The 26,431-nt window shown below is 37.2% G+C and overlaps 1 protein-coding gene and 1 long non-coding RNA gene across 2 annotated transcripts; one reads left to right on the forward strand and one right to left on the reverse strand.

Annotated features, from left to right (window-relative positions):
* Nucleotides 1–490: 490 nt before the first annotated feature.
* On the forward strand, nucleotides 491–2,091 carry LOC134219515 (uncharacterized). Its single transcript, XM_062698261.1, has 2 exons — nucleotides 491–1,122; nucleotides 2,005–2,091. Exons 1-2 carry the CDS (start codon nucleotides 580–582, stop codon nucleotides 2,020–2,022), a joined length of 561 nt encoding a protein of 186 aa, XP_062554245.1. The 5' UTR covers nucleotides 491–579; the 3' UTR covers nucleotides 2,023–2,091.
* A 12,428-nt stretch (nucleotides 2,092–14,519) lies between these two features.
* On the reverse strand, nucleotides 14,520–15,454 carry LOC134227989 (uncharacterized). The gene is made up of 3 exons (XR_009983813.1): nucleotides 15,244–15,454; nucleotides 14,707–14,819; nucleotides 14,520–14,631 (listed from the first exon to the last, which is right to left on the reverse strand). It is a non-coding gene; the product is annotated as an uncharacterized LOC134227989 (long non-coding RNA).
* Between the last annotated feature and the right edge of the window lie 10,977 nt (nucleotides 15,455–26,431).

A 26,431-nucleotide genomic window follows, 5' to 3' on the forward strand; every position in this document is an offset into this window, starting at 1 on the left:
CACATTTAGTAAAAAAAATTTTTTTGTGTGTAAGTTATTTCGAGAATTGCAGTTTGATGCAGATTTTATTGTTAAGGGACGTGATTTAAACAAGTTGTTTTCATGATATTTTGATTTAATTATTCATAGCATCTATAAGAAACTTAGACACGATCCAGTGTTGTGATCAAAAGTATTGATAGTGTCATAATTTTCATTGCACGTGACTGGCGAAAAATTCTTTTAATAGTGTTGAAACCTGTTGATAATAACGTTGATAGAAACATATCAGAAATGTTATTTTTAAGACAAAAGCTGCAAAATCAAAGATTTATATACACGTGTACGTCTATAGTTTACCTGCAAAAATATACCTCTTAGAGAATAGACTTTATGATCGGGAGGAAACAGGTATCTTCAACAACAACAAATGCATGATAGGTACATACCATGACAATGCTCACGAAAAAGCAAAAAAATACTACTACTAAGGTTGTTAAAAGATCTTATAGTAATTTTTTTCTTCAGTCAAACAAATGACACCAAACTAGTCAGTAAAAACTTAAAAGTGATTTTGTTTATTGAAATATTACGAACAACATGAGTAGCCGCTTTCTCAACTGTTGTAGGCCGTTTGATGGAAAAAAGTGTTCAAAAGAGTTACGAAATCTCACCGAAAGCACCATAGATAAACTGAAAGCGACTGGTTATGCTCCAATGTCCACATTGAATACAAATTTACGCATTTGCACGTCCTGCCGTCTAAACGTTGACAAAAGAGCAATCTGTATATCATCGGTTGAGCAGAGCGCAGGAAGTTCGAAAACGACAGCAACTGAGGAATTGCCAGATGTATCGACAACAACTGAGGAATTACCAGAAGTATTAAGTGCTGAGAGCCTTGCCACCGTACCATCAGCGAAATCTGTTTCAACAAATCAATCGGAAGATGAGTGTATCCAAAAGGTCAACATCGAACGCTTTAACGAGGGCATAGCTGGGATAAAAGTGACTCCGATTAAATGGAGTAAGATGGACTACGTTTATTACCCGGAGAAAAATTACCGTGAAATAAACGAAGCTGTACGAAGAAACCTCTTCAAATTAGGACCTGATGATGTGGAAAATACAGACTACGATGAGGTAATTATAAATATGAAGGAAAGGTTCTCGAATGCAGCCACGACAAGGAAAGAAAAATTATTGATTTTGTCGATGCTGCCAAGTTCGTGGTCTATTCAGGATGCCATTGATGAGTTCAAAACCAATAGAAATACAGTAAAAGAGGCAAAACATAACTGTCTTTCAACCAAAAATACTAGGTCTAGTACTGCATTAACAGATGAGACAAAAGAAATAGTAGTTCAATATTTTGAAGATGATGAAGTAAGTCGAGCTATGCCTGGTCAAAAAGATTATGTATCAGTTAAAAAAGATGGAAAGCGTCAAGCAATCCAAAAACGATTAATGATGACGACTTTGAAAGAAGCGTACACACGCTTCAAGGAAATTCACGATAATATTAAAATAGGTTTTTCCTCATTTGCAAGCCTTCGGCCAAGGCAATGTAAGCTTCTTTCCAATTCAGGAACACATAATGTGTGTGTGTGCACAACCCATGAGAATATTAATCTTATTTTACATAGTTTGAAAAGAATCAATTTAACAAAGGATATTAAAATGTTAACTGGTAGTCTTTTGTGTGAAAATACAACATCAAATTGCTATCTACGATCTTGTTCGGATTGTCCAGATTCTTCATCATTGGAAAATACTTTATTCGCTGAGTTTTAAGAAAAATATATTGATCAGTTATCATTTGAGCAATGGGTGACCACGGATAGGTGTGACATAGAAACTATTGTAAAACCTGTAGATGAGTTTGTGTCATATTTTTGCTTGAAATTAGAAAGTTTAATCCCTCACGATTTCATTAAAACAGAACAATCCAGCTTTTTAAAAATACGAAAAATACATTACAAAATGGTGAATTTTAGTCATTTGTGATTTTTCTGAAAATTACAGCTTTATATTGCAAGATGAAGTGCAGTCCCATCACTGGAACGTACAACGAGCTACAATTCATCCATTCGTTATTTATTTTAATGGAAGTACGCAAATTGAACACTTAAGTTTTATTATAATTTCCGAAGATTTAAGACACGATTCAGTATCCGTAAACTTGTTCATTGAAAAATGATTAACTTTTTACGCGTTGATAAGCATAAAGAAGTCAAAAGATATATTTCATGTCTGATGGAGCAGCGTCGCAGTACAAAAATCGTAAGAATTTTTCGAGCCTATGTCAATTTAAATCAATGTACGGAATTGATGCAGAATGGCATTTTTTTGCTACATCACATGGCAAAGGTCCTTGTGATGCTATTGGAGGAACAATAAAGCGCATGGCCACAAGAGCAAGTTTAGCCAAAGAACGTGGGCATCCAATTAAAACTGCGAAAGAACTTTTTGATTGGGCAAATCGTAGAAAAGAAAAAGATTTAACCAAATTATCATTTTGTTTTACTACTACTGAAGAGTACGAAATAAAGGCTTCAGATCTCAGCGAGCAATTTAATAACGCGAAAACGATCCAAGGAACCCAAAAATTTCACTGTTTCATTCCATTGTCGAAAAATAAAATTAAAGCAAAACTATACTTAAACTGTGCTGATAATAATTCAAAAGTGTACGATATTTTAAAAATTTGAATAAAAATAAATAAAAATAAGTATTAATAAACTGTTTTCATGATATCATAACCCATACCAAAATTCAAACCCAAAACTCTTAGAGTTTCTATAACAACATTGTGTAACTGCCACATTTAATTTAATACTTAGGATAATATTAATTCATTTTTATTTATTTATACATATAATATTTATACATATAATATACATAATATCGATGAATACATAAATATGGAATATCATACAAACAACTTGTTTAACTCACGCAAGGCCCTTAACAATAAAATCAGCATCAAACTGCGATTCTTGAAAAAAAAAAAATACACGGAATTTTTTTTTTGTTTCTCCTATGTGAAAATTGTGAAATGTTTGAAATGTCATAACTTTTTTGTTTATTAGTTTACCATCACCAAATTTTTATGGTAGATAGCTAATATAATGGACCGTTTTCCCTAAAAAAATTACGTTCGAAAAAAGATAGGGTTTTGAGATATTTGAGTTTTTGTGACAAAAATGATATTTTTAAAGGCAAAAAAAATTTTTACTGTGCACATTTTCTTAAGAATCACCATTTAGTTGTCTAACTTTGCTGAAAAAATCATAACAATCAAACATTCCGTTTTTGCTGTGCAGCTTTTTAAATATTTTTGAACCATTTTCACATACACCCTTTTGAAAAGTTAGTCGTGACTCAATATGAAGATTTGATATCGAAAAATGACGATTTAGATGAAATTGAAAAACTGTGCAAAGTTTCAACTCAATAGAAAATCATGAATTAAAAATTTTCTTAAATTTTGATGCTGTTGCTTGGAATCGCTCCATTCGACTTTGCAGCCCGTTCATTTGTTTCCGTTTCCATCGTTGCCGCTCTCGAACTGTTTGCCGATACGAAACAGAAACGCGCATACACTCACATACACGTTCAAGCTACCGCTAAGCAACCAACGCCAGGGTTGTTACGACTACGCGGATTTCGCGATTTTCGCGGATTTGGCGCGGATTTACATAACGATTTTAGGGTTTCGCGCGGATTTGACGCGGATTTAGTTTTAGGAAAAAATTTAATAAATAAAATGCTAGATCTAAGGATATTTATTTGAAAATTAGTTTTATGTCTATCTAGATGGACTTTATTTTAATTAGCAAATGTTGTTGAGAACAAAACTTACGTTTGAAAGCTATTAATTTTATTTTTCGAATATGTCCAAGCCCTTATCGCAAGGTATGTATTAAACTCTTGAGCGTTATGAAGAGAATGACGCCACTTGTTGCCATATTTAATTCATACTGAAACATCGCAAAACATTGAAGGACATGAAAACCCATTTTCGCCTTGTCAATTTCTTTGTAATTCCAAGTTATTTGTTAGTTTCTGATTGATTATTTCTTTTACGATGAACCACTTAGCATGATATATCTTATCATTTATCAAAAGTTTTTTCGTCAGGAATTCCTTAATAGTGTTAGAACATTTTATATTGTTTTCATGACATTCATCTAGAACGAATAAGGGTTTATACAATAATGGAAAACACAAAAATGTTCTTCGATTGTTTGATTTGATGCAGATGTCTCCTTTCAATAGGTGCGTCATTTTTGAACGTCAGAAAGACGTTCAAAAATTAGAAGATGATTCTCAAAAGTTATTTCTGAAGGTTTTTGGCGATATTTTTGGATAACTCCGATGGCATTTTTACAGGACTATCAACAAAAAACGAAGAAACATCCTAAAAAAAAATTTCTCAAGCACTCTATGAGAATCCTTGTAAATAAATTTCCACAACCTAAGATTATTTATGCAGCATTTAAAATCCAAAAATTCATAAAGATTTTTTTGGAGGAACTTCCGCGGAATTTCTTCAATTTCTGCAAGCATTTTCAAAGCGATATTCGCACTTTCGCAGGAATTCATGAAGAGATTTCCGCACATAGGCTCTGAAGATTTTCCGCAGGTTATTATTAAAGAATTTACTTGAACTTACGAAAAAAATCCCAGATGAATTTTCGAAAAATTTCCCAGGGGAGCTTTTGTACAATTATGGAGCAACTTCTGCGGCAGATCCGAGAGCAGTTGAGTTTCCGCAAACATTTCCAAGAAAATGTTTGAGCAAACTACCGGAAGATTATCCTAGGATGAATCTGCACACGAATGATGAATTTCTAGAGGAATACTCGGAGTAGTTTTCGCAGATATTCTCGGAGATTTTGGCTGAAATTCCGGTATGGTCAAAAAATTGCAAATTAATTTCCACTAAAAATGTTGTCGGAATTTATGCTTGAACTCTTAGAGAAACTTGTTGCAAGAATTAAAGGACAATAAGCACAAATAACGTACTATTTTTTTCTAAAGTTCACGCAAATTATTCTACCGAATTCCCAAAGTAATTTGTGCTGAAAATTCTGAAAAAAAAATCTCAGAAATTTCCGAAGGAATTTACGCTTGAAACTCAGTATTCTGACTGGAAAATCAACGGAGTTTGAGCAACCGCGGTAGATTTTGTATCATTTGTTTCTTGAAACGAATTCAAATAATTGTTTTACAGACGTTTTGTTTAAAACCGGAGCTGCATTGTCAAATTCCTTAATCTGTACGCACGTTTGTCTTGTGATCAATAATACACCAAAGTTGCATAATTCAGAAAAAATACGGTTTCGGCAGATTTTCTATTGTTTGCCAAATTTATCTATAATCAATCATGATCAAATGTGACCTGAACATTCTTTGTATATCAATGTGTCTTGTGCCGAATTTTACAAAGTTCGATCAACAAAAAATCAACTGACAATAATGGAACAAAACATGCCAAAACCATCATCTCATTAAATAAAATTTTGAAAAGCGGTGCTTATTGAAATAGCTTCGGCTGTTTAGTTCTTGTTCACTTAGCTTCAGTACTTCTAGTAATGAATAGGGCCATCTAGAGTGGTTGTAATACCCCGGGTAGAAGCTGTAATATTGATATTAATACATGATATGAACTTGTTTGAAATAAGAGTAAAAATAACAAGCGAAAATATAAAAAAAATGCACCGAAATATCATAAAAATATCAGGTTTTGCCATTAACAAGAACTTATCAATATCTTGAGCTATTAGTTTGCTCTTGTTAATGGCAAAGCCTGATATTTTTATGATATTTTGGTGCATTTTTTTGTTACTTTCGTTTGTTATTTTTACTCTTATTTCAAACAAGTTCATATCATTTCTCTCCCCGAACAGCCAAGATAGCTGTGTGGTGTCGGCAGCCAGTTATCTGGCTAAGAATAACGCTACGGATTGCCTGTTCCGGTGGTAGAAGTCCACCATACAGGTGACCCCAAATTCTTGGTGTGATGCGGCTTTATGCTTACCGTGCCTACGAATGAATGGTTAGGGGGTCTAAAAGAACCTAACCGCTAACGGAGCCTGTGAAGCACCAGGGCACCCTTCACAGTATCTAGCCCTTACTGCGCTAACCGGAGCTATGGCGTAGTTGACTTTTTGCTTCTCCGAAATAATCGGCTACTCTTATTCAATCTCAACTTGAGGTCAAATAAGGGTGGGATTATGAGCATGTTTTTATTTAGTTTTTCAACAAATTGTCACCTATATGGATTCGCTTTATGCGTTATACACATTGTACTCTGTGTTTCGTCTTTGACTTTCCTGATAAGATACCAATTTGGTTTCATCGTTGCTGTTCATATTAATGCTGAAGTTGTGGAGTGCATTATCTTAATTTGCAATGGCTTCAGTTAAGATAGCTCAAATCAATCTTCAGCATAAAAGAACAGCAACGATTAATCTTTGTAGACTCATGCAAAATGGCAAATCCCAAGTGGCTTTGGTGCAGGAACCCTATTTTCGCAAGGGTAGCTTCTACCTAGGTAACCTAGTGAACCCGGTCTTTGCTGCTTTCAGTAAAGAAATGGCAAACTCTCGATCAATGCCGCGTGCATGTGTGCTTGTTAACAATGCTATTGTTGCTACACTTATCGCTGAACTAACAACCAGAGATGTATGTGCTGTCACAATAGTTGCAACTAGCGGAACCCCGTCAGGAAATACGTCTATTGTTCGGTTTATCTACCACATGATGAACCATCCCCTACGGATGCTTTCAAACGAGTTGTCATATATTGCACTTCAAAAGGCCTTCCGCTAATTGTCGGCAGTGATGCTAATGCTCATCACATCATCTGGGGTAGCTCGGATATCAATCTGAGAGGCTCCAGCTTGATGGAATACTTAAGTAGTACCGAACTTAGTTTACTTAACATAGGCAATCGCCCAACCTTTATGGTATCTAATAGAGCAGAAGTGTTAGACATAACCCTTTGCTCCAATAGAATCAGTCACGAATTGACGAATTGGCATGTGTCAGATGAGGAATCGATATCTGACCATCGCTACATCTACTTTGATCATTTGAATGTTACTTCGCAGACCTTGCGTTTTAGAAATCCCCGTTCAACAAACTGGGATCTTTACACAGAGTTGCTCTCTACCAAATTTCATGGATATCTACCTTCTATAGAAACTCCTACCGACTTGGATGATGCAGTTGATACTACAACGTTGCACATTGTGGAAGCTTTCGAAGAAGCTTGCCCTTTACGTTCTGTAAAAACCTCAAGAGGAACCCCTTGGTGGAATTCAGATTTGGCTAAGCTAAGGAAGCAGTGCAGAAGGAGTTGGAACAGACGCCATTCAGCAGGGACGGATTCTTTCAAGTTGGCTCGCAAAGCTTACAAGAAGGCTCTACGATCTGCTGAACGATCCGGCTGGAAAAACCTTTGTGCAAATGTTTCCAATTTGAGTGAAGCCAGTCGATTGAATAAAATTCTTGCGAGATCCAAGGATTTCCAAGTTGGCGAAATTCGCAAGCCAAATGGCGACTACACTTCTTCTGATGAAGAATCGTTAGAGCACTTATTTGATACGCACTTCCCTGGATGTGTCGATATAACATCTTCGGATGATCCTGATGTCTTTTCATGTAGCTATGGGTCTTGGGCTCAAGCACGTAGAATCATAACTACTGAATCGATTCAATGGGCACTTAACAGTTTTGCTCCCTACAAATCTCCAGGGGAGGATGGGATTTATCCCGTTCTACTTCAGAAAGGTTTTGAACATATCAAACATGTTTTGAAAAAGCTTTTAGTATGCAGTTTTGCTACTGGGTATATTCCCAAATCCTGGCGGGATGTCACTGTAAAGTTTATCCCAAAAGGAGGACGTGCTTCGTATGAAGAAGCGAAGAGTTTTAGACCCATCAGTCTGACCTCATTTCTTCTGAAATGCTTAGAACGTATTATCGATCATCACATTCGTGATGACTGTTTGTAAACATGCCTCTCCATGTTAATCAACATGCTTACCAATCTGGAAAGTCCACCGTGACTCTTCTACACAAGGTTGTGTACGATATCGAGAAAGCATTCGCTCAAAAGCAATCGTGCTTGGGTGCTTTCTTAGATATTGAAGGTGCTTTCGACAACGTGTCTTTCGATGCAATATTGGAAGCCGCACGTTGTCATGGGCTACCTAATATTATTACCAAATGGATTCACCAGATGCTTAAAACCGACATCTCTACTCGACATTACGTCAAGCAGCGATTAGGAAATTAAGTGTCTGCGGATGCCCTCAAGGGGAGTATTATCTCCACTTTTGTGGAATCTCGTTGCAGATACGCTATTGAGGTTACTCAATAATGGCGGTTTTCCTACCTATGGATTTGCCGACGACTATCTTACATTGATAGTGGGTTTGTGCATTACTACCTTATTCGACCTGATGCAAAATGCCCTTCAGGTAGTTGAAAGTTGGTGTCGCCAATATGGGCTTTCGGTCAATCCGAATAAAACATCTATTGTTCTTTTCACGGAAAACGTAATCGTAATGGTATTCGTCCATTACATCTTTTAGATTCTGAAATCAATGTAACTAATTTTGGATTCAAAGCTTTCCTGGACTCCTAACATTGAGTTCAGAATCAAAAAGGCGTGTATGACTTTCGGCCAATGCCGACGAACCTTTGGTAAAACTTGGGGTCTTAAACACAAATATATCAAATGGATTTACACAACAGTTGTACGACCAATTTTGGCTTATGGATGTCTTGTGTGGTGGCAAAAGGGGAAGTGAGGACAATTCAGTCTAAATTAGGCCATCTTCAAAGGATGTGCCTAATGGCAATGACTGGTGCGTTCTCTTCAACTCCCACGGCTGCTCTCGAAGTTCTCTTCGACGTGGCCCCACTACACATACATCTCAAACAAGAAGCATTTTCTTGTACTTACCGACTATGGGTTCTCGGTTTTATGGAAGAGAATCCTGTAAACCGCAGTTCTACACACACTTCGTTGTTACCGCTTATGGTTAATTGGGACAAAATTTTCCTTGCTCCAAGTGATCTCACACACGTTAGTAGTTTTCCTTATAGGACATTTTCAACACAACTCCCCTCGCGGGATGAGTGGACATCTGGCTATTTGGAGAGAAGTATGTCGGACAGCATTGTTTGTTACACTGACGGCTCCCTCCTCGAAGGTAGAGCAGGTGCAGGCGTCTATTCGCGTGAGCTGAGATTGGAACAGTCACACTCACTGGGTACACACTGCACTGTCTTTCAGGCGGAAATATTTGCCATCATGTGTGGAGTGCAATCTGCACTGCAGCAACGCATTATGGGCAAAGTAATATACTTCTGTTCAGATAGCCAAGCAGCTATTAAAGCTCTCGCCTCGGCCAACTCAAGGTCGAAGTTAGTAATCGCATGTCGAACTCAAATTGAGGAACTGAATTCAGTTAATACTTTACACCTTATATGGGTACCTGGCCATTCTTCCATAGCTGGAAACGAATTGGCTGATGAGTTAGCTCGTAATGGAGCATCGCATGACTTTATTGGTCCTGAGCCAGCTATTCCAATATCCAAGTGTTGGGTGAAGCTTTTGATCAACTCTTGGGCTGTCACTCAGCACAAATGGCATTGGAGTAGTCTGGATTCATGTCATCAAACAAAATTGTACATCCGGGAGCCATCTCCGGTAGTAGCAAGCTATTTAGCTAATCTGTCTAAACAGAATTGCAGTGTCTTAGTCAAGGCCTTGACAGGTCACTGCCGACTGAACTATCACATGGCAAATATTCAACGCGTTGAATCATCTGTTTGTGATAGTTGTGAATCCGATTATGGAACTTCTTATCATCTAATATGTAACTGCCCAGTCTATGCACAATTGCGCTTCCAAATATTTGGTAAACACTTACTTAGTGAAATTGACTTCAGAAACCTGAACCTTCAGAGTATTTTGTTGTTCATAACCCGTTGTGGTAAGGAGCTATAAGCTCTTGTACGCTAATGCGTTGTATGCCCTCTTCAAGGGCCCTTTTCCAAACATTCCCTTTGTTCTCCCATCCACATTCCTTTCCTTTTGTTCACTTCCTTTTCCGTCAGGTGTGTGATGAAAAAGGCTGTGAAGGCGATGGGACAAATCTCCCAAATTGAGGTGAACGTGCCCCTGGAGCCGACGTTCTGATACCTGATACCTGATTGCTCTTGTGAATGGCAAAACCTGATATTTTTATGATATTTTGGTGCAATTTTTTGTTACTTTCGCTTGTTATTTTTACTCTTATTTCAAACAAGTTCATATCATTTTTTGTTATCAATATCATTGTTTTACTGTTGATGAGCTATTATCGTCTACCCGGGACTAACTGCAGGTTACTTAGTATGTAGAGGAAATGCTAATAGAATGCTAAATTGAATAGCAGGCCAAGTTCCTGCTGGAATGTATAATCATTGAAGAATAAGAATTATAAAAAACGAACTTCAAAAGAAGACGTTCAGTAAATTTTGATAAAAAAAATTGATATTTTACGCGTATTTGCTTAGAATTTAGTTCTAAGTCGCGCGTAAGGGCCTGTTCAAATATTACGTAACGCGAAAATCGTTGTTTTCGAGATCCCCCCACCCCCTAGTAACAATCTGCGTAACGCGTAACAAATGCTTTGTTTTTTTGGGAAAAATCTTAATATTGGTACAATTTGTAGCACAATACAATACTATATTATTTATTATATAGTTCATGCTATTTTAAAGACAACAAAATATTTTTCAAAAAAAATATTAGTGATTTTCTTTATTGTTACGCGTAACAAAATTTCGAGAGACCCCCACCCCCCATATTTTGCGTAACAAAAAGTAAATAACCCCCCACCCCCTATTGCGTTACGTAATATTTGAACAGACCCTAATTGTCGCGAAATGGATTTCATGTAGCGCGGAAATGGCGCGGATTTGATTTTAGTCGGCGCGGATTTGGCGCGGAAAATATTTCAGGATCTCCGTAACAACCCTGCAACGCGCTGTGGGAAAAGATATTTTAGTTACTAGATAAAGATTGTCGCTGTCGTCGCTGTCCGGAACATCTTTTGCTGGCGAGGATAGGGGAGCTAAATGTCAAAGAAGGAAAATCCATACGATTTGACAGGTATGTACCACACATGTTTCGGACAGCAGAACAAAGGGAACCGAAGCGACAATCTTTATCTAGTAACTAAAATATCTTTTGCTGTGGGCAACACCGATATTCTGGAACACATCAACTGCACGCTCGCACTCCACTTTTTTTTCGTGTGAACCTATGGGCTCATTCACAAATTACATAACGCATCAAGGGGTGGGTGGGTACACACTATTGCGTTACAAAATGTTACGGTTTGTCTAGGGGGTGGGTGGGTTTGTTTAGTTCTGTTACGAGTAACATTAATAATTAATATAATAAAATAATATAAAAAACGTAATTTCTAATTAAATTCAAATTTTACAGTATCATTGAAGGAAGTTAAGGAAGAGTTCACTAAAAATACCAATTTATCATTTTTGTCAAATTTTAGTAAGACGTTATGCGTCACAGATGGGGGTGGGTGGGTATGAAGGAAATGTTACAAACAAATCACGGAGGGGTGGGTGGGGGTTCATATATGTGTTTTTTTGCGTTATGTAATTTGTGAATGAGCCCTATTTCTGTTGATTGGTTCGTTCATTCAAAGAACCATTTCTTCAGCACAGTCATATCTGCACCAGTGGTGCAATTTATCAACAATGCCTGCTGAGTGTGATTCTTTTGTTTTGTATTTTTCTCTGCTCCTCTTCGCCTATGACGGTTTCTTTCAGTCAGTAAGACAAAGCAGGAGTAGATTAGCTTGCTCGGTTCGCCAACAGCGGGCTGAAGCTGATGATCATTCGGCACAAATCTCCTGTCATTGTCTTTCAAGTGATAGTATTCACCCATGCATTTATATAGGGCCGTCGCATTCACGCAGCAGCGAGTGAACTGACTGGACTGTCACTGCGGGCTGCGTGTGCAATGAGAAGAGAGGTCTTTTGTTTACTCTTTCTTTGATTGTTGCTGCTAACCATTTTCAGTTTTCACTGTTAGGAAGTGAGTGTGAAGAGGATATGGTATCAATTTCAACAAATTTCAGTCACTGAGATTGAGAATTCGCACCACTGATCTGCACTGTGTAAAAAGCGCGCTCCCGCTCCACGCTCTTTTGTTTTGGTTCGTTCGTTCGTTCGTTCAAAAAACCCTTTCCTCGGCTCAGCCAGACTGCGCTGGGTAAGTAGCTCTTTTTGCGCTCCCGCTCAACGCTCATTCATTCGTTCGTTAGTGTGGCGCAATGAATAAACTACCAGCAGTAAGCAGTTTCAAGCGTTTGTGTGGAAAGAGCGAAAGAACTACCGTTCGTTAAAAAGGAGCGAGCGCTTTCTCAGTCGCGTAGAAGAACTAGTTCTTTTGAACCGTTCACGAGCGGGCTGCCCACCTCTAAAAGGAACCGTAAAGTAAGTTGTTTCGCGGTTCCGTGCAGGAACGCCAGTGAGCTTTCCTCCAGCTAGTGTCAAACAGTACAGTGACCGATTGATTTTTGCACACCGACAAGCCGCCATTACCAAGCGTGGAAAGCTGGATAGGCAATACTATAAAGCAATTTTAGGAAGAGTTTCTATTAGAAACTTTCTAATGGTAATTTCAAAGAAATTTCCGAAAGAACTCTTATTGTTATTTCCGAATGATTATTGTGATAACCGAGGTGATAACGGTAGTCTAGTAAGCACCGATGTTGCGAGAAGACTGCCCGCTCTAGAAGTGCTGTCTTCGATCGTGCGTTAGATATGTTACTCCCGTATGTCAGTGTTAGTAGTATTAGCATCTAATAGGGGGTTTGTCTCAGTTGGTATAATAGACTGTTATCCCCTTTTTTAACGGAATTTTAATTTATTTTAATGAACAACAATATAAATTGTAGCATAGTCATGAATAGGCTAATTGATCATATAGCGTCGTGTCAATACTTATCTTGATGGGCTAAATCGGTCCTTAGATCTGATGGTACGATTCGATCGCCGAAGAGTAGGTGTTGGAATATGGGATGATGATGGTTCGAGTACTACGTCCTTTGGAGAATCCAGAGAGTTATCTTCGTTGTCCGGTGTGCTTGTTGAATCCGAGTTCGAGACTTGGGCTGGGCGAATCAACTTCCTCAAATGAGATATGTTTCGATCATATTTCTTTCCTGTATCGTTCGACTAAACTGTGACATTGGATCCATTTCTGGTCAACACGATGAACGTTTCTTTTAAGAAGTTTGTTGACAGTTTATTCGTTGGGAGCAAATTCTTCATCAGAACAACATCGCCAGCTGAGATGTCACTTGGTTTAGCTCTACGTTTAGCATCTCTCTCCTTCTGTAGCATCTTTGCATCATCTGACAAACTGTACGGAAGTGTCCAACTTTGCCACAACGGAGGCAGGTTTTATTTACAGCAGGGCACCGCTCTCCTTGACGATGTTGGTTGAAGCCACACCGCTGGCATCGAGGTTTCCTATCCGTACCAGTGCTGCTTGATGAAAGATGATTTACAGAGTGCTCAAATTTTGGATCTACTCCTTTGTGGTTCATTCTTGCAGATTGGTATCTAACCGAGTGATGCGCATTAACAATCTTGGTCGTGTCATCTAAAGTAAGCCTTTCCTTTTCCAATAACTTTTGTCTAAGATCGTCAGGGGTGTATTGTATTATTTTGTCCATTATGGCGATGTGCCTACTTTCTGTTTCCGATTTTCCGAAGCAAATCTTCTCGGCTTTTTGCTGCACACGCGAAGCAAACTTTTCAATAGGGCACTGCACGGAAAGATCTCTTTCTCTTTCGTTCTTCATAAATTTTGACGTTTACTGGCCTTGTTGTTTTCTAATTTCTTTGCAGCAAAAAAGAGACAAAGCAGTCCGTGCAGTGCCCTATAGACTCATCGCTGTCCGGAGCCATGGACCAGAAAAGAAAGCGCTCGAAGCTATCATGGTGTTTGGGTGAAAAGTACTCAGTAAGTTTTTCCTTAGCCGTTTCCCGGATAAAAAATATCATTAAAATATCATAAATTTTATTGTTACAACACCTTTTAAAACATAATTTTTACCATTGAATATAATGGAATTTTGACAATAAAATCACATGAGAAATAATGGTTTTCCACGATAAAATGAATGGTAAATGGGACTTTTACAATTAAAAGGGGGTTGTTATGTATCTTTACAATAAAAAATCGAAAATTTTCCATACAAAATTCGGAACAAAACAATTGATTTTACGGTTCTTCAATGGGATGATTTCGAGCGACAAAACGATAGAAAACATTGTGTTTTAAATGTTTTCAATTACTGTTTCTATTGTTTTTACAATAGGAATACAACAGGATTTAGAATACATTATACTCCAATATTACAATAAAAATACAATACAATTAATTGTTTTACATATCATTTTATTTTCCTCCGGATGTTTAACATATCTTTAGACGAATCCAGCGCACTACTTCCAAAGTTAAGTGGGTTGCCTGTATCTGGAGAAAAATCCAACATCGGTTTAAAAACTGTACTAACTTTGCTCCGAATCGATATAAACCTGTGAAAAATGTAAATTATAGAAGAATGTCAGTTTTATTAGAAAAAATACGTCGAGAAGAAAATAAAAAATTACCTGCATCAGTTCTTATTATATCCCGTTGGTGAGATTGGCCAATGGTAGCCACTGAACGATCTTCAATCAGTGACCAGCAAGCAGCAGTATTTTATTTATCATAAGCTTCATTTCTGTAAAGGAACAAGGATACATGTTACCAGGCATGTCATCAGGTACTATGATGAAAAAATTTTCATTTATTTTTTGTTCGGGATGAACCACTGCGTTCATTATGTACATTGAACTTTTGCAGTATAATATTACGATTACCGGTGGTGAGTATAAGCCGTTTGTGAGCGCAGTATCATTACTTGACACTTTACCGGTCGCTACTAAACGCGCTGCTAAAACAGTAGCGCAGCTGACAGGTGACCAAATTGACCAAATAACAGCGCTACTATTTGATGAACTATCAAACGTCGAACGTCACCGATACGCAGCCACCGAAATGATAACCGAAAATACCGAAAATAGTGACCGATGCGAAAAAGAGTGACTAATCTAAAATGGCCCAGTAATGATGCTCTAACGCGCTTCAACACTTTAGATACTCACCACGGTACAGAAGCCATAGTGATCTACCGCTTTCCCAGCAGCAGAAACTGCAATGAAAAAAACACTTTCTGCACCATACAGTTTCATTATTTTCATCTCTTCACTAATTATAAACAAAACTGTACACGGTCAAATGAATCCAGCCATTCTCCGAGTAAATTATAAGCAAAAGTTTTTGTTCCCTTTCATTTTTTTGAAATCAAATTTTTATTGCAAAACATTTTTAGACCTGCAACAAGACCTGCAATATGAAAATAAATACTTGAGAACCGGTATAACATTTTTATTCATTTAACAAACAAAGCTATTGTAATTTTATTGTTTTCAATTGTTATTTCATCAATATAATAAATCCATGAAATATTTCAAAATTATATTAATTCAATAACATTAGACGGATTTCCAGATCATCCAAACCGATTACTTTTAAAAATTGTTTAGTTTTTGGATGAGCAATACTAAACATAAGCGAACAATAAAAATATAATAGAATATATCGGAAACATTTAAATATATTGTGATTTTAATGTACGTACAATAAAGATCTTTTACAACCGTGAACATTTTACAATAAGCATACAATAGTTTGTATTGTTTGCCACACAATCTATTGTATTTCAATGGGTTATGTCATACAAGTTACTGTGAATTTTTATCCGGGTTTGTAGGGATCCGGGTCGATACCTGTTGTATCTTCCTCTACACCTGGTAGACCGAAATAGGCACTTTGGAGTTCGAGACCACCCATAGCCATAAGCTGGACTTTTCGACTGGCATGATCATTTCTGATTTCTGATTTCTTTTACTTCTGTTTCACTGTTATCGGCCGTAATTTAATCGGCATCTTTTATTTTCAAACATTTTATTTGTTGTAGCCGTAATTAAATCGGCAACACTGCATTTTTCGTAACAACCGTAATTGAATCGGTTTCTTGATTCATTCTCGAGTCCATTGAAAATATTGTTTTTCCTCTTCTTCATTAACACATGGCACCGCTCCTCACTCAAACATTTTTCCGTGTTTCCGCTTTGAAATCATTATTATTTCACCAACACATTCCCAACTTCTCTCTTTTTCTAGAGAGTATCCATCAAAACGGCAGCCGGCCAAAAAGGTTTTTTTTATTATACACCGTTCCGTTTACCGTTATCACTAATACAGCCCCTCTTTGTAACTTCCCGGTGAGCACTCAACAAAGTATTTGTTTTTTTTTTCTGCTGGACCGTTGCCATTTTCCTAATACACCGCTTTGTTTCAATTCACCAACAAAATCTTTCACTTCCAGTCCCATAGACGCAATTTTCCATCAATGAGATGATGTTCAACAGAGTGCATCATATATGCGCACACACACAAGTAAGGTGCTGTCTACACTTCTCTATAGGCATCACTCCATCTTTCCAGCGCCGCAATTAACATTTTCACTATCGAGAACAAAATGGCGTCCGAATTCAACTTATTTTTTTTTCTTTTTACGAAGCACTTGTAGATCTTCAAATAGTAACTTCCCTTTATTTTCAAGAGCCATAATGCCAAGCATTCATGAAATCCTATTTAAAAAAATCAAACGATAATATCCACCTCTGCTACTTCAGCACTAAAAACTAACATGGCGCCCATTGCAGATTTAACCTTTTCCGGGCATCATTTTCTCAAATTTCTTTTATTCTGCATCAATAGGTAATCCACATATTTCTTCCTACGTATTACATACCTCGACTAATAGCACGCAATTTCTTTAAACTGAATCACAAGTTTTCAAAAAAAAATTATGAACTTTCCGCTCGATTTTTCACTCGTCGCCACGATTTGTGATAACCGAGGTGATAACGGTAGTCTAGTAAGCACCGATGTTGCGAGAAGACTGCCCGCTCTAGAAGTGCTGTCTTCGATTGTGCGTTGGATGTGTTACTCCCGTGTGTCAGTGTTAGTAGTATTAGCATCTAATAGGGGGTTTGTCTCAGTTGGTATATTTAATAGACTGTTATAAATGGATCTGAGACGAGACCTGCAAAGAGGAAAAAATGTAACTTCAGCTGCTGCCAGTCAACTGCTGTCACGAACTGTCAGGTGCAACCAGCAGCTTTTTGAGTGAAAGTATTGGTATCCCAAATAAAATATTCCACATCATTTTTGTTTTACCAAGACTTTTCTACTTTAACGAGTATTCCAAACCTTCCGTTTAGCTTGTTAATAATCAGTAATAAACCTGTGTTTTGTTCCCGGTATAAAAATCCTTATGAAAATGAATTAACTATTTCGTGAATTAGATACACTTTTATTGTGCTCAGAAGGGTCCACCTGGGGCTTAGGTGAAACAGTCAAGTAAACAGTTGAAACTCGATGGTCAACTGTGATGAAAAGAAGAACAAGTGTCAAAACAAGAGAAAAGAAGCAGCGTCTTTGCAGGTCTCGTCTCAGAAATGGATGTCTACCACAATTATTAAAAGAAATATCCGGAGGTTTGAGACCAATACAATTTCCGGAGGAATGTACGAGTTTGAAGTAGCCATGGAGCAAGTGAAGTGCGTGTTTAAGTCGTCGCGAAAAGAACTGTATCTACCGCTCATAAAAATTCTACACCTCCGCTTATTTTTAGCCGCAACGTAAATTAAGCACCAGATAGTTACCTACACAGAAAAAAATTCAATGGTAACGGTTACTATTTTGTAGACTACGCCATGTTTTTAAAACAACCACAAATTTTCAGTTAAATTAACCACGCATTCGGACAAATTCACCACTGATTCAGTTCATGCAACAACATTCCACCAGGACCACAGTTGATTTTTACTGCGCGCATGGTTAAATCAAACGGGTTTGTTGTCTGCTGAAAATCGTCGGTGCGTATTCTTAAAATAACCCTCGGAATGGTAGTTTCGACCGCAACATTTTTTTGCGTGTAATAAAAACTCACCTACAGAAAAGAGCTACTTTGATATTTTTGAAAATTTTGCCGCCACGTGCTGGATTCTGGCAGTGCTTTGCTTTGGAATGCTTTGATACCTCGTGTTTCTTGTACTGTGGATACATATTTTACATTTTACACATCTATGAGAGCCTTGGAAAATTATCATGAAAGTTGTGATTTTGAGGTTTTCTTAATTTAAGGAATTTTTGAAGGAATGATGCATTTCCAAAAAAAAATCTGAATCTATCTCCTTAGTAATTTCCTGAACTGTGCCGAAAGAATCCCTGGAAGAAACTTCGAAGGAATTCCTCTAGGAATGTACAGCAGAGCAATTCAAGAATTTTGGAACTACCTTCAGGAGCTCTTTCGGAAATTCCTAAACACATTCGTTCGGAAATTCTTGAAAGGAATTTTGGTGGAATTAACGGGAGTCGAGGGAATGAAACACGTGGAAGAATTTCTGAATTTCTGAAAATTTGCTGAAGAAAATTCCGGAGGAGTTTCCAATAGAATTATTAGTTATTTTTTAAAGCCATTTCCGGAAGAATTCCTAAAGGAATTTCTGTAGATATTTTTAGATTTATTTGTGAAGGTTTTTTGAAGAAACTCCTTGAGGAATCTGCGATGTATTAGTTGGAGAAAATTACGATGGAATTCCTGGTGGATCTTTTGAGTGTATATGTAGCGCTTTACAGTTACTCATCAAAACAACCTCTGTTTTGTGATGGGTCAACGTTCTGCAAATAACAGATACTAGCCATCCAGTTTTCGATTATATCGAAAGACTGCCAATATTCCTACCTCCTCTAGATTCTCTCCAGTTAGTTATCGACAGGACTACGTCGTCAGCCAATCTAACGATCACGATTCCTTTGGGCAACTTCAGCGATAATACACCCGCATTCTAAAGGATTGGTCCGTGTATGGCACCTTGAGGCACTCCTGCGATAGAATCGCGGCGACTACTTGTCGCCGTCGCGGCGATGAAATCGCTTAGGTCTGGGGGAGTCTTAATACTTGTTACCGTATAGGATAACAATACTTATCGATACATTTGCCTGACCCAATTTTATGCTGTGAGACTTCGCATGCAGTACCTTAAGTAGGCTAGATAGTAATACAATGTGCTTAGTTTACTTTCACTGTGTAAGAAATAACTACCCCCCCCCCCCTTTCCACGATTCGCTCGGGAGCGAACCTTGTATGGTCAGAAATTTGTATGGTGAAAGACATCTAACGCGGGTTTTCTCGAAAATAGAAACTTCTCATGAAAAACTATTTGGTACCGGTTATGTAGGAAGGTGTCTGCTACTACGCCTACCAAATATTTTTTCGATGAAGGTGCTTAATTTTGAGAAATCGATCCTTAGATGCCTTTCGCCATACTGATTTCAGAAAGTTAACTCTTAGTGTGCCGCTGTAAGCACGCTCAAAGTGGGCGATTCATTAACTTCGAATGTAGGGGAAGGTGGGTAGACTTGATCCCCGGGGAGACTTGATCACCCCCTGTTTTATCGAGAACTAAAGTAGTTTTGTTCTAGCGTATATTTTAGTATAGATCCTCTAGACAAATGAACTTTATGTGGTGAGTTATTTTTTGGATTGACAACCTTATTTATTCTGCAGGGTGGTTTGTATGTTTTGACCTTCCTAAAGATTTTTTTATTGGCCACGCAAAATTTGAATAACTTTTCATAACAATGACCAAATACTTTCGTTTTTTTACAGCACAAAGCCATAAATGTGCTTAATGATTTGTACTGATGAAAATGTCAACATTCCATCAAAGTTTTAGGATATTTGGATTTAAAGTTATTACCTCAATATGGGGACATTTGATCCCCATTAGTCACCCATACAAAATTTGGGAAAAAATTCAAAAAAATATAAATCTGTTCACAGGCTTCTAATTTTTTGTAGATTTGACAGATTTGATGAAGGGCTGTCAGGAAAAATTATTTATTGCATAGATATCATAGAAAGCGGATCAAGTCTCCCCAAATTTTAAAATTGCATGTGCTGTAGAATTCAATAACAAAAATCGTTCATATATACGCACAGCAATTCGAAAATTCCGCGTATTTTGAAGGAAAAATATTTAAAAAATCTGTGGGCACTTTTCTAATTTTATCAAAGCAAGTTCTTGGAGAGGGATCAATTTCCCCCGAATATTTTAAAAGTAGATTTTGACAGCACTCTAAAAAATCGATTGTGTATCAATAACAACAATAATTTAAGGACTGTCATACATCAGTAAAGTTAAATACTATATTTCTTAGAGCGTGTGGAAATCGCGTGTGTTTTTTTTTGGCTGTGATACATCGGAAATTAGAAAAGGGGATCAAGTCTACCCAGTCTCCCCTACTGATCTCGAGTGGCGATCTCTCTTCGCTTGTGTGGTCGTGTTGGGATCTGACGACCAAACTGGCACAACCTCACACAACCCTACTTCATTGAGCGCCGTTGCTGATGAAGCAAGTGTGTAGGAGCCGGACAATACTAAATACTCATCCTACTTGGTTGACATGTGTACAAAAATACATTTGAGAGAGTTAGTTCTGAAAATGTATTGCGAGAGATCGGCTGGTACCTGGTGCTGGGAATTTGGTTTCATCAGTACCCGCTAAGCTGCGGTGGACGACGGAGGTCCTTCGTAGCTTAGTAGGGAAAGCACCTGTCATGCGAACTGGGGTCGTGGGATCAAACCCCACCGAAGGGGCAGTTACCCTCCAATACCTTTTCCGAACTAAATCTATCACATGTTGTACATATGCATAATCAAGTTTCAGACATAGTAATTAATTTCCACTCCGGGTGGCTTAATACCCGGCATATAGGCAATTAACTTTGAATGTACTATAATCTGGGAGTTTTACTCCGTAAGTGCCATCCGTGAAGAATTCCAGACCGCCAGTGAGGTGCAGAGGCCAGAAGGCATCCCTGTCACTCAATCGAATGTGTGCGACGCAAATCTACCAGAGGCCAGAAAGCTTCCCTGCCACCCAATCCCATGTGTGCGATGCAAATCCATCAGCAAATCGTTTTCTAGTTGAGCGGGGGGTCCAATTCCCACTAATACCCTGCGAGGATCGAAAGAGATCCGCTACGATGCAAGTATCTCGGCCTAAGTTTCGGAACCCTCCAGAAGGTGGACCTGCGGTGATCATAACCTCAACCGATCAACCGGAGAAGTATCTCGCTCAAGCACAACAAGCAGGTCTTTCCGGTGAACCACTGCCGGCCGTAAACGAGGTGAGCCCCAGACATCATAGCCAAGATCTCCAGATAGGCAAGCAACTCGTGCATCCAGAATCTTGTTGGTCGTCGAGCCCCAAAAACCATAACCAGCAAGGGGCCATCCAGAAACCACGTAGTCATATTTTTGAAGATTTTTAACCCCCTCCCCCCATGTGGCTTATCGTGGTCATTTGGCAGACCCCCCCCCTTTGACCACGTGATTTTTTTCAAGTAAATTTTTTTTAAAAAAAAACCTTATATAACTAAAACATACACACTTAACTCATTTCACCGTATTCGGTAAATTTTACCGAAATCTCAACAGCAGAACTGTTCGGTAATTTATTTTACAGATTTTTTGTAATTTTTTCCATTGCTCAACTGTCAAAATTACCGAAAATCAGTTAAATTATTTACCGAACAGTTCTGCTGTTGAGATTTCGGTAAAATTTTACCGAATTCGGCGATTTATTTTAAGTGTGTATGGTTAATCCGATCAATTTTGAAGATGGACAATTTCAATTGATTCAAAATCAAACTAAACCCAGCATGGAAATTATAAAATTTCATGAATTCGAAAATTTTGATTATGTTATCAAGTTGTAATGTGTATCATGTATTAGTATATCTAGAACTCGCACACCTTCGATGCATCAGGAGGAAACAAAATAAAAGTGGACTCGCGAATATGTTATAAAAATTTGTAATGGTTTAGAAATATTCCAAAATATCCCTATATTTTTTTTTATTTCTTTATTGGTGATTTTTTTAAAATAATTATGAAGTTCACCACTGAATATCCCTATAGATTCCAAAGAGTATTTGGGATATTCCGTAGCTCTGGAGGTACTGGAAATTCTTAAGATATATGAACCTCAGTGAAGCATCTGAACTGAACTGAAGGTTTTTCTAAGGGCATACAAGTTTTATTCGGAATCTCAAAACTCTCTTCATTATGCCAAGATTCTATGATTCTAATCAGAACCGTAACACAATGTCCTTAATATTCCTTTGCCTGAATTATACAGTTTTGGCTTGAAATGCAAGTTTTCATTTTAAATCTACAGTCTTTAATATCTTTGGGTTCCTTTTGGTATTCTAGAATTTATTGTTATATTTTGGTATTTAACCCTCTCAGGACGATTTTTTTACATGGATTTAACGTACATATTTAGGGGTTTCCACTCGATCTTGCCAAAACTAGTATAGAAAGAACTAAAAAGTCGTACTTTTTTCGGGTGTCATAGGCCAAACTGCTCTGAAGTACATATCCTCGAAAGTATCAAAACAGACACCCTGTTCTGTTTGTGTCCCTCATCTGCAAAAACGAAATTCCCTGATTTTTCCAGGTTTTTTCCAGGTGATTTACATTAATTTCCAGGTAAAAACAAACGTGCCATATATAGATTTTACCAACAAAATAATCAATTCAAAAAAGTAAATATTGCGAAAAATATTTTTTTAAAGAATTTTTTGGTAGCCTCACATAAACAATGCGGTAAATTACTTAAGAAACTCCTCTAGGAATTTCTTCGCAAGTTCACCCAGAAATTGCTTCAGCCATTCAATCGAAATTCCTTCAGGAATCACATAGGAAATTCCTCCAGGTATTCCTCTGAAAATTTATTCATAGAATCCATCGGAAAATCCTCCGGATTTTAAGAATTACTTCAGAACTGTTCAGCTGTTTTCTAAAGAAAACGGAAATATGTTTGGGAATTTCTTCAGGAAATCCTTCAGAACTTCTTACGAAAACTCCTTCAGGAAATGTGTTGATGCAAAAATATGAGATTGCCGCGTCCACGACGTTAGGTTCAAGGAATTTAGGCATAATACCTGTGAGCTGTTTTTGGGGCATTTTATGCTTAACACCCTTTATGCCTAACGTACTCATGCCTAACGTCCTTATACCTGTTCGGGTGACCAACATCTAGTTTGTTTGGACCTAGCAGCCAAGCTACCGGTACTATAAGTGTCAAACGGCCAAGTTATAGCCTATTCAGATTACGCCATTTATGATCATAAATATCATGATATACAACAACCTGGTGTCATCCCCATACATTCAATTTCCTTTCTAAGCTTTAACATGATATTTATTACGATAAATAATCTAAATGTAATCTGAATAGGCTTTTAAGCTTCCGGATATTTTGCTTTTAAGAATTCTTTGGAAATTCTTCGAGAATACTCCTTTAAAAAGTCCATTCGGGATTCCTTCGTCTATTCTTCCAATAATTCCTTTAGCAAAAACCCTTCACTAATCATTTTTGAAAATCCCTTCAGGTTCCCTTTCGCGAATTTCTTACAGACACCATACGAAAAATTGTTCGGAAATTCGTTTTGAAATTTCTCCGGGAATTCTTTTCCGTTTTTATCATGGAAATTCCTCCAGAAATAATTTAGAAAATTGCTAATCATTCTTATAGACATTTTTTTAGTGATTTCTTGAAAAATTCCTTGGAAAACTGATCCCGAAATTCCTTCGGAAGTTCCTCCAGGAATTGCTTTGAAAAATCAGATTAAGTATTTTTTAATATATTTATAAAGAATTTCCGAGGGAATACACAAAAGAATTTACAAAGTAATCCCTTATTGATTTCCCGGATAAATTCCAAGATTTCACCAAGAATGGCTCAAAAATTCTCCAGGAATTCTTTCGAAGATGGCAAAACGTTTTTTGCGGAACAACGATTCATTATCGTTCACTACATTTTCGATGATTTTTCATCTTTTGAAAGAATTTCATTCATTGAAATTTCCCTGATTATGTCAGGAATTTCCTGATAATTCCACACAGTAAAATATTATGAAAATTAGACACGACGGAACTCATAATTTAATGTAAAATTCGGTAACAGAATTTGTACTACACCATAATTTTAAGTTCTGTGATGGAAACGATAAAAAAATTGAAATTTCAATTCAGTTTATCTTAATTTTACATTATTCTACCAGAAACCTTGATGAGCCAGCACGTGGCTGTCAAAACAAATCAAAACAAACTTCATTGCGTTTCATTCAAACCGCAGCTGGCATCGATTTTATTCATATAAGCATCAACCAAAATGGATATCAACACATATAAAAACAAAGCAGCTTTTATTGCGCTGCATTTCATCACTATAATTTTTTGTTTGTTGCCTATTCCGACGAGAAATCTGTGATGCTTTCAGCAAACCCAATCTCCAACAGTTCCGTTTTGGAAGAGATTCCGTGTCGTGTAAATTTAAGCTATCGTTTAGTCTGCTAGAGAGTAGTTGAATCGCCAGAACGCATAACCTGTTCTATTTGGATCTGCTCGTTTTCAAGAAGTGGAAATACTCGAGTGGCTATCGAGATAGGCTCTCATTCTACGGATCGAAGTTCGATTCCCCATGTTGCCACAATTTTTTTTCCAATAAAAATATAAACAAATAAATTACAGCACGTGTAAATTTAAAAGAACCTATAACTTTATGTTGTTAAACACGGAGGTCAATTTGTTACATCTACTTGAACGGAAATTTACAGGTTTTGTTCGAACTGTGCAGGTATTTTCCAGGTGGGGAGAAATTCCCTGATAATTCCAGGTTTTCCAGGTTTTTTCCAGGTAGTAGACACCCTGCAAAATCATGTGAAGAAACAAAATGTCCTAAGACATGATATTACGGAGTTTTGAAACGACCCGATCAACCAAGTCCTGAACGATGTATCCGTGCATCGCTAAGCATCCAAGCAGGTCCATTGAGCCAATGCGATTTCATTTATTGCTTTCAAGACCTTCCATGAGCCCACGGTATACAGAAAACAAGGTAGGCTCGTTAGAAGAATGACACTTCGAATGTGACGCATGTTTTATCGCCACATGTTGGAGTACAAAAGTAAGCATGCTGCGACCATAGGGGTTGTTCAACAATGACGTCACAGCTTTCAGGGGGGGAGGGGGTCTAAGATTTTGTGACACTACATATACTAGGTATACACAAAAGCGTGACAGAGGGGGGAGGGGGTGTCTAGAAATCTCAAAAAGTAGTGGACGTCATATTTGAATCTCCCCATAGAGCATCGTCTCGGTCCAGCTTGTGCGAAGATAGCAGTGACGTCACATGTTTACATTCAAACTGAATGTTTACATACGTGATGAGCCTGCCTTGTTTTTTGTATGCCGTGCATGAGTCGATGTTCTAAGATACGATATCGACTGAAATGAAAACTCAGCCTAAAAAATTTAAAAAAGTTTCCATAACAATTATGAAATTTCCAATAAAGAAATCATGGAATTAGCAATAAAAAATATCAAATTTTCTACAAATAATGAAAAAAATTCCATAAACAATCAAGAATTTTCCACAAAACAAAAATAAATTAACACTTTTAAATCCAAAAATTACAAACATAAAAGAAGAATTTTCCATAAAGAAATCAAAATGTTCCACGGAAAAATACAAACATTCCATAAATAAATCAATATTAGAAAAAAAAACATTACAAAATTTTCAACAAAATAAATATGTTTTTAACCAAAAATTAAAACCTTTCCATGAAAAAATCAATAATGAGCATTAAAAAAAGGAAATTTTCTATCAAAGAATATAAAAAAGCTATAAAATTAAGCATTTTTCCATAGATTACCCCTTCTTTAAAAGCGTTTGAAGTTCATGGAAAATTTTATCAATTTAGTTGCTTTTCTTGCTTATTTTCTTATTTTTTATTGCTCTTTATTGATGTGAAAGAAACCCAGCATTGCCCAGGTGTTGCAAATGTCACAATGAACTATTTGCAGCACCGCACTCTAGATCAATTTCCGTGCGTTTGTTTTCTTTTCCTCAACAGCTGACCAAAAATTGTATTTTAATGACTTTTACATTTCCCCGTTAAATTCACTAACTTTTTGTGTCCTACAAACATTGCGGATCGCAAAACGAATCGATTAGGGGAAAATCTTGCAAATCGGTCAACCCGTTCGCGAGTTAAATCGTCAGGAAGGAAATCTCAACTCATTTTTATTATATAGAGATTATGTGTAGAAAAAATATTTATTTTGTGAAAATTTTTGT

The sequence above is a fragment of the Armigeres subalbatus genome, chromosome 3 (assembly GCF_024139115.2).
Source record: "Armigeres subalbatus isolate Guangzhou_Male chromosome 3, GZ_Asu_2, whole genome shotgun sequence".
NCBI classification, from domain to species: Eukaryota; Metazoa; Arthropoda; class Insecta; order Diptera; family Culicidae; genus Armigeres; species Armigeres subalbatus.

Bases quoted from the DNA above. Each gene is read 5' to 3' on its own strand.
- LOC134219515 (XM_062698261.1), top strand. From the start codon at position 580: ATGAGTAGCCGCTTTCTCAACTGTTGTAGGCCGTTTGATGGAAAAAAG.